We start from the raw sequence: 9,084 nt of genomic DNA, 5'->3' as shown, positions 1-9,084 counted from the left end.
TTTTACATATACTGCTGCATTCACTCTCTTTTCGTGGAATATCCGAATCCGAGTAGGCCGGTGCAAATTCTCGGACTCGCAGGGTACAATTTTTTTTTCGTGTTTTTGCAAGCATTCGAGTGCAAGTTACTTCATGTCCATCAGTAGCAAATCAACCTCGTGCTAAGTAAGGCCTGAAGATTTCGAAAGATTTCAATTTAATTAGTGATCTGATTGAAGCGTACAAAAACTACCCCTGCTTGTGGAATTTTTCATGTCAAGCAGACGGCATATGGAGAGCTGCTCGAGGTTGTTCAACTACACGATCCAGATGCCAGTATCGATTCGGTCAAGAAGAAGATTTTGAACTTGAAGAAATCATTTCAAGTGGAACAAAACTGGAGCTGGAAGGGGAGAGGTTTACGTACCAAAATTGTGGTATTATGAGCAAATGCTTTTTCTTAAAGATCTGAAGCACCTCGAGTATCTAGTATGGACAGCGACTTTGAGGAAGAGGTAAGTGAATTTCATGTTCCTTTCCGTATTCTTGTTCATCCGGAATCTTTTATTGAATTCTTGGAAATAGTTGGTAAATGTAAAATACGCGTAAAATAGTTTAAAATATTGCTTTCTATTTCTTCATACGAGTGCTGACAATAAAGTAAGGTCTCCAACGCTGCAACTTCGCCGGATCACGCGCTAGGCGAAATCTGACAACACCGCCGTGTTCCTTGGTTCCCCCACTATCACTTTGCTGCTGGGTGAGGCTTCCCCGACCGCTCAGTCTTGGCTGAGCAGCCGTCAATGAAATTCACTTACCTCTTCCTCAAAGTCGCTGTCCATACTAGATACTCGAGGTGCTTCAGATCTTTAAGAAAAAGCATTTGCTCATAATACCACAATTTTGGTACGTAAACCTCTCCCCTTCCAGCTCCACTCCGTGCACTTTTCAATATTTTGTTTTGTTTCACTTGAAATGATTTCTTCAAGTTCAAAATCTTCTTCTTGACCGAATCGATACTGGCATCTGGATCGTGTAGTTGAACAACCTCGAGCAGCTCTCCATATGGAGGTACCCTTTGCGTCAGCGTCCAAGTGCGAATTGCGTTCTGTAATACGTTTTTGAGTGCGAAAAAGGTGACACCTATTGAAATCCATCGTCAACTAGTTGAAGTTTACGCGGAAAAGTGTATGGACATTAAAAACGTGCGTAAGTGAAGCCGCGAGTTCAAGTCCGGGCGGACGACGAGGAGAGAAGTGGCCGACCGTCGGTCTCGGATGCGATTGTTCAAGCAGTGGAGGCAGAAATGCTCAAAAACCTGCTCAAGAAATTTGTCTGGGACATCATCGATCACCCTCCCTATAGTCCCGACGTGGCCCCAAGTGACTGCCACATGTTCCCCGCCCTGAAAAAACATCTCGGAGGGAAGAAGTTTGAAAGTGACGCTTAGGTTCAGAAAGAGGTCAACACTTGGCAGCGCGAGGCGGACGGAGAGTGGTATTCTGCCGGCATAGACAAGTTCATTGTGTGGATGCGCAAGGTGTTGGAAAAAAATGGCGATTATGTAGAAAAGTAGCCAAGACCTTGGCCTTTCCAACGGTGTATCGCTTTTTGTAAATAAATCTCATTTTCTATGAAAAAAAAATTGGAAACCTTACTTTATTGTCAACCGTCGTAGGTAAAATTATCCGTGCGTTATGGCGTCAAGAAAAAACTACTCGCTCGAGAAAACAGCGTATTTGAAATGTGCTGACATACACAAGTCCATGGATACCGGCACGTGATTCCATGGTAACGGCATGTGATTCGACCAAAGTGTCGCTCATTCGATGGTGATGTCATGCAAATCGAAGCAGGCAGCTCGTAAGTTGAAGCAAACGGTGAGCGATTCGACTATAACTGTAAACAGGTATATTACGTGTACTTCATTCCTGCTCTGGACAACTCTGGTGGTTCAGTCTTCAGGTTGTGGTATACATGCACACGGCATTCTGTTTCTAATCTTACTCTTATGGGGTTATTACACGAGGAATTTATTGGTTGGTGATTTTCTGTCAAATAGGGTGTTTGACAGAAAAAAACCCGCCCAACACAATATGCTGCACAGGTTTTTATTGCCATCATCCGAATTATTTTACATTTGAATTGTCCGTTATTCTAAAATGGAATGAAATATTTATCATTAACACGTATCGTACCATGCCGGGCACCGACTGACGATGCCATTATGATAGGGATACTTTTTCGTGACCGACAGCACTTTGGTCAGACAAACATTCGGTTAGAGATTTTTCGGTTCAAGCTGGTCCCACATCACTTTCTAAACATGATTGTTCAAATGTTTCAAAGAAAATATACGGAACAATACAGTCTTGTCTTGTACAGGAGTTGTTTTCGTGCTTGTTCCATTCTCTTCGGTCACCGCGCGCTGTTCCGCTGGTTACGAAGAATTGCGGGCCGAACGGTTAGCAGTGCTAAATCACCGCGGTAGCGAAGGTGTTAACGAAGAGGCCGACCAGTAACGAAGAAATAGCTTTTTACATATACTGCTGCATTCACTCTCTTTTCGTGGAATATCCGAATCCGAGTAGGCCGGTGCAAATTCTCGGACTCGCAGGGTACAATTTTTTTTTCGTGTTTTTGCAAGCATTCGAGTGCAAGTTACTTCATGTCCATCAGTAGCAAATCAACCTCGTGCTAAGTAAGGCCTGAAGATTTCGAAAGATTTCAATTTAATTAGTGATCTGATTGAAGCGTACAAAAACTACCCCTGCTTGTGGAATTTTTCATGTCAAGCAGACGGCATATGGAGAGCTGCTCGAGGTTGTTCAACTACACGATCCAGATGCCAGTATCGATTCGGTCAAGAAGAAGATTTTGAACTTGAAGAAATCATTTCAAGTGGAACAAAACGAAATATTGAAAAGTGCACGGAGTGGAGCTGGAAGGGGAGAGGTTTACGTACCAAAATTGTGGTATTATGAGCAAATGCTTTTTCTTAAAGATCTGAAGCACCTCGAGTATCTAGTATGGACAGCGACTTTGAGGAAGAGGTAAGTGAATTTCATGTTCCTTTCCGTATTCTTGTTCATCCGGAATCTTTTATTGAAAAAAAAAACTTTTATTGGTTGATGTAGAACAAAAATTAACCGTAAAATGTGCTCTGTACGGCATCATCTTGCCACTCCACTCGTCCCTCGTTATTCAAGTATTGTAAAAAAAATTCTCTCACTGCTTTTGCTTCCGAATGCTGGTTTGTTATACCTTGAACCTGGAGGCTACTGAAATGGTTCTCATACGTGGTATCACTATCTGTTGTTCCAATATAGCTAAAGCACCTATTCCTTAGAAAATTATGTAAGTAACAACACGTTAATATTATCTTATTGGTGTTTTCTATCTTTTTCAATTCAATGGGCGTGTGAAACAATTGGAAACGTGAGGCCATGATACCGAAAGCATTCTCCACCACTCTACGTGCTCGAGAGAGCCGATAATTAAAAACCCTTCTTTCATAATTCAAATGCCTTCGGTTGAAAGGCTTAAGCAAGTTCACCCTCAAGCTAAATGCCTCATCACCAATAAACGTGTACGGCTTCCCGATGCTCCTACGTCGCACATTATGAAGCTGTAGTTAGCGTCTGCTGGGCGGTCCGGTAGCCGAGGCGACAGCGGCGCCGGTCTTCACACGGCATGGCCGGGGTTCAAATCCCATTCAGACCGCCTCCCCGTACGAAAGGCTGACTACTTTTCTACGGGTAAAATTAAGTCACAGAAAGCCAGAAATGGCAGGCCGAGACCTCTCGAGGTTGTAGTGCCACAGAAGAAGAAGAAGAGTTAGCGTCTGCTACAGCCATTAACACAACGCTGTGGTATTTTATATAATTGAAATACTGCGACCCGCTTCCCGATGGAGGTATTATTCGAACGTGTTTGCCGTCCGCAGCGCCAAGGCAATTGGGAAATTGTTAAAAATCCTTTGATATGTTCAACCACTCCGTTTGGTTGCGAGGAAGCTAAAATCAAAAACATATAATACCAATTAAAACGGTCTGTTTAAATATATCTTTCTACGTTTCTATTTTCAACACTCTTTATCTTGCCCTTACCACTGAATGCGCGACATAATAGCCGAATCACATGCCGTTACCATGGAATCACGTGCCGATGTACATGGGTTTTTGATTGCTCCTGTATGAAACATTTGATTTAATAAATAGCCTGGTTAGGCTGTCACCATCAGAAAACATTTTGCTGGTATTTTTATACCAATAAATGGCTAATAAACCATAAATGGCAAGAAAATGTGTCGTACAATACGAACATCAAACAGTAGCGATAAACGTAGCGAGACTAGCTTGTCTAGCTAGAGTTCATATGTGATCTATACTTTAAACAAGTGGAAACGAACGTGTTCGAATGGCAAAGAAAACTTGGAAAAATCTTGAAGCAATTGTTTTCTTCTTCTTCTTCCTTGGCACTACAACCTCGAGAGGTCTCGGCCTGCCATTTCTGGCTTTATGTGACCTTATTTTACCCGTAGTAAAGTAGTCAGACTTGAGTACGGGGAGGCGGTCTGGATGGGATTTGAACCCCGGCCCAACCGTGTGAAGACCGGCGCCGCTGTCGCCTCGGCCACCGGACCGCCCCTCGAAGCAATTTTTTACCTTTTTCTTTTTCGATATGTGAATTTTTCGTTGAATTCTTGGAAATAGTTGGTAAATGTAAAACACATGTAAATGTAAAATAAAATATTGCTTTCTATTTCTTTATACGAGGGCTGACAATAAAGTTAGGTCTTTATACGAGGGCTGACAATAAAGTAAGGCCAACGCTGCAACTTCGCCGGATCACGCGCTAGGCGAAATCTGGCAACACCGCCGTGTTCCTTGGTTCCCCCACTACCACTTTGCTGCTGGGTGAGGCTTCCCCGACCACTCAGTCTTGGCTGAGCAGCCGTCATCGATGGAGGTACCCCTCGCGTCAGCGTCCAAGTGCGAATTGCGTTCTGTAATACGTTTTTCGAGTGCGAAAAAGGTGACACCTATTGAAATCCATAGTCAACCAGTTGAAGTTTACGCGGAAAAGTGTATAGATTGTTCAAGCAGTGGAGGCAGAAATGCTCAAAAACCTGCTCAAGAAATTTGTCTGGGACATCATCGATCACCCTCCCTATAGTCCCGACGTGGCCCCAAGTGACTACCACATGTTCCCCGCCCTGAAAAAACATCTCGGAGGGAAGAAGTTTGAAAGTGACGCGGAGATTCAGAAAGAGGTCAACACTTGGCTGCGCGAGGCGGACGGAGAGTGGTATTCTGCCGGCATAGACAAGATCATCGTGCGGATGCGCAAGGTGCTGGAAAAAAATGGCGATTATGTAGAAAAGTAGCCAAGACCTTGGCCTTTCCAACGGTGTATCGCTTTTTGTAAATAAATCTCATTTTCCATTAAAAAAAAAATTGGAAACCTTACTTTATTGTCAACCCTCGTAGGTAAAATTATCCGTGCGTTATGGCGTCAAGAAAAAACTACTCGCTCGAGAAAACAGCGTATTTGAAATGTGCTGACATACACAAGTCCATGGATACCGGCACGTGATTCCATGGTAACGGCATGTGATTCGACCAAAGTGTCGCTCATTCGATGGTGATGTCATGCAAATCGAAGCAGGCAGCTCGTAAGTTGAAGCAAACGGTGAGCGATTCGACTATAACTGTGTACTTCATTACGTGTACTTCATTCCTGCTCTGGACAACTCTGGTGGTTCAGTCTTCAGGTTGTGGTATACATGCACACGGCATTCTGTTTCTAATCTTACTCTTATGGGGTTATTACACGAGGAATTTATTGGTTGGTGATTTTCTATCAAATAGGGCGTTTGACAGAAAAGAACCCGCTGTCCGTGTAATAACACAATATGCTGCACAGATTTTTATTGCCATCCGAATTATTTTACATTTGAATTGTCCGTTAGTCTAAAATGGAATGAAATATTTATCATTAACACGTATCGTACCATGCCGGGCACCGACTGACGATGCCATTATGATAGGGATACTTTTTCGTGACCGACAGCACTTTGGTCAGACAAACATTCGGTTAGAGATTTTTCGGTTCAAGCTGGTCCCACATCACTTTCTAAACATGATTGTTCAAATGTTTCAAAGAAAATAGACGGAACAATACAGTCTTGTCTTGTACAGGCGTTTTTTTCGTGCTTGTTCCATTCTCTTCGGTCACCGCGCGCTGTTCCGCTGGTTACGAAGAATTGCGGGCCGAACGGTTAGCAGTGCTAAATCACCGCGGTAGCGAAGGTGTTAACGAAGAGGCCGACCAGTAACGAAGAAATAGCTTTTTACACATACTGCTGCATTTACTCTCTTTTCGTGGAATATCCGAATCCGAGTAGGCCGGTGCAAATTCTCGGACTCGAAGGGTACAATTTTTTTTCGTGTTTTTGCAAGCATTCGAGTGCAAGTTACTTCATGTCCATCAGTAGCAAATCAACCTCGTGCTAAGTAAGGCCTGAAGATTTCGAAAGATTTCAATTTAATTAGTGATCTGATTGAAGCGTACAAAAACTACCCCTGCTTGTGGAATAAATCTAATGCAAATTTTAAAAATTTGCATGTCAAGCAGACGGCATATGGAGAGCTGCTCGAGGTTGTTCAACTACACGATCCAGATGCCAGTATCGATTCGGTCAAGAAGAAGATTTTGAACTTGAAGAAATCATTTCAAGTGAAACAAAACAAAATATTGAAAAGTGCACGGAGTGGAGCTGGAAGGGGAGAGGTTTACGTACCAAAATTGTGGTATTATGAGCAAATGCTTTTTCTTAAAGATCTGAAGCACCTCGAGTATCTAGTATGGACAGCGACTTTGAGGAAGAGGTAAGTGAATTTCTTGTTCCTTTAGGTATTCTTGTTCATCCGGAATCTTTTATTGAAAAAAAAACTTTTATTGGTTGATGTAGAACAAAAATTAACCGTAAAATGCGCTCTGTACGGCATCATCTTGCCACTCCACTCGTCCCTCGTTATTCAAGTATTGTACAAAATTTTCTCTCACTGCTTTTGCTTCCGAATGCTGGTTTGTTATACCTTGAACCTGGAGGCTACTGAAATAGTTCTCATACGTGGTATCACTATCTGTTGTTCCAATATAGCTAACGCACCTATTCCTTAGAAAATTATGTAAGTAACAACACGTTAATATTATCTTATTGGTGTTTTCTATCTTTTTCAATTCAATGGGCGTGTGAAACAATGGGAAACGTGAGGCCATGATACCGAAAGCATTCTCCACCACTCTACGTGCTCGAGAGAGCCGATAATTAAAAACCCTTCTTTCATAATTCAAATGCCTTCGGTTGAAAGGCTTAAGAAAGTCCACCCTCAAGCTAAATGCCTCATCACCAATAAACGTGTATGGCAGGATTAGCTCACTATTTGGTGGATTTTGTTGGTTGCGGTATATTCAATTGTTGTGTTAATAACCGTTGATAAAGTTTTGTATTTTGAATACAACCCCCATCCGAGTTGCTTCCCGATGCTCCTATATCGCACATTATGAAACTGTAGTTAGCGTCTGCTACAGCCATCAACACAACGCTGTGGTATTTTTTTATAATTGAAATACTGCGACCCGCTTCCCGATAGAGGTATTATTCTAACGTGTTTGCCGTCCGCAGCGCCAAGGCAATTAGGAAATTGCCATTTGTTGTTAAAATCCTTTGATATGTTCAACCACTCCGTTTGGTTGCGAGGAAGCTAAAATCAAAAACATATAATACCAATTAAAACTGTCTGTTTAAATATATCTTTCTACGTTTTTATTTTCAACACTCTTTATCTTTAGATTATCGAGGAAGAAATCATTGATTCAATACCGAATCACCCCGACTGCAGCTTCACATCCGATGAAGCATAGGATCAACCCGGACCATCACAGTCTCGCAAAAGACGATATGCAGAACCGGTCAACGAGCGCAATTTGCGACGAAAGGTGATGCAGTTGGTGGTGGAAAGAATGGAAAATCCATCAAGGCAGACAAACGCATCAACTAATTCGTTTGGTTCGTTTATTGACATGGAGATAAACAAGATGCCACCCGATATGGAGATACGAGCCAAAAAGTTAATTACAGATGTAATTTGGATGGGCCGCAAAGATGAATTGACAAATGAAATACGGATGTGCAAACCGGAATAGCATAATACTTTCTTGTTTTCAATAAAAAAAACTATAAAAATTACAAAATACAAAAAAATAACAACACAAATTACCTGCATATAATCTTTCAACGCTGTTATGATAGCGGAACATGTTTCGGGTATGATGGATGATAGCAGCGGCTAGGAAATTGCTGTCTGAAAACGGAGGCACTGGTAGGAGCTGCCACTGATGATAAATCTCAGTGTAGCACTGAGCCGCTAATGTGGTGACACAGCTGGTCTCATAATCGTGCCTTCCTTCACGATCAGATATGTATGATTCCTCATCCATTCTGGCGTAATTTAGCCAATCCGTCGGCTCCAGCCTCAGCTCTTCCATCATGTTAATATGCGATAGGGAACTTCTTTTCAAATACATGTTTTTTACCCATTTCGATCGCGGCTTTCTTTCGCTTTGTGTAGCAAATAACGCTCCTAGCATAAGCAAAACATCGTCTTCAATATTCATTTTACTAAACTCATATATCGCATGAACTAAACTGGAACAAAAATTGGAGGAAAATTGCGAGGCAAAACAACGCACCCAAAATGTAAACAATCCTCACTTTGAAAGAAAAAAAAACCAGCGCGATCGCATTCTGAATTCAGCATGACGACCCAAGGGGAAATTTTCGAGGATAAATATCCCCCTCTCTTTCTATTTATACACCTCTTCCGTTCGCACTCATGGATGATTTTTCACACACTCGAGTTTGGTTCATGATGGCCTAAATGTTTATATTTTGCTCTCCTTTTATTATCATACCCATCTCGCTTACGCCTATAGATTCACCTTGTTTGGGTGAATATGTGTATGGGCATGTGTGCACTCGTACAGGGTTTGTCCCGTTACTTTACGATATGAACAGCATATATTATACCGTCATT

General features: G+C 42.1%; 1 protein-coding gene across 1 annotated transcript; it reads right to left on the bottom strand.

Moving 5' to 3' along the window:
- Positions 1-7,610: 7,610 nt before the first annotated feature.
- LOC118503143 lies at positions 7,611-9,036 on the bottom strand. The gene is made up of 2 exons (XM_036036116.1): positions 8,269-9,036; positions 7,611-7,752 (listed from the first exon to the last, which is right to left on the bottom strand). The coding sequence occupies exons 1-2, from the start codon at positions 8,663-8,665 to the stop codon at positions 7,706-7,708; spliced, it is 444 nt and encodes a 147-aa protein (XP_035892009.1). The 5' UTR covers positions 8,666-9,036; the 3' UTR covers positions 7,611-7,705.
- Between the last annotated feature and the right edge of the window lie 48 nt (positions 9,037-9,084).

This window comes from Anopheles stephensi, chromosome 2 (assembly GCF_013141755.1).
Source record: "Anopheles stephensi strain Indian chromosome 2, UCI_ANSTEP_V1.0, whole genome shotgun sequence".
NCBI lineage: Eukaryota > Metazoa > Arthropoda > Insecta > Diptera > Culicidae > Anopheles > Anopheles stephensi.
The sequence above is the reverse complement of the archived record's forward strand: the minus strand, read 5'-3'. Positions and strand labels throughout refer to the sequence as shown.

Coding starts and splice junctions, on each gene's coding strand:
- LOC118503143 (XM_036036116.1), bottom strand. CDS start 8,665: ATGAATATTGAAGACGATGTTTTGCTTATGCTAGGAGCGTTATTTGCT. Junction 7,753..8,268: donor CGTTGAAAGATTATATGCAG/GTAATTTGTGTT, acceptor TTTTGATTTTAG/CTTCCTCGCAACCAAACGGA.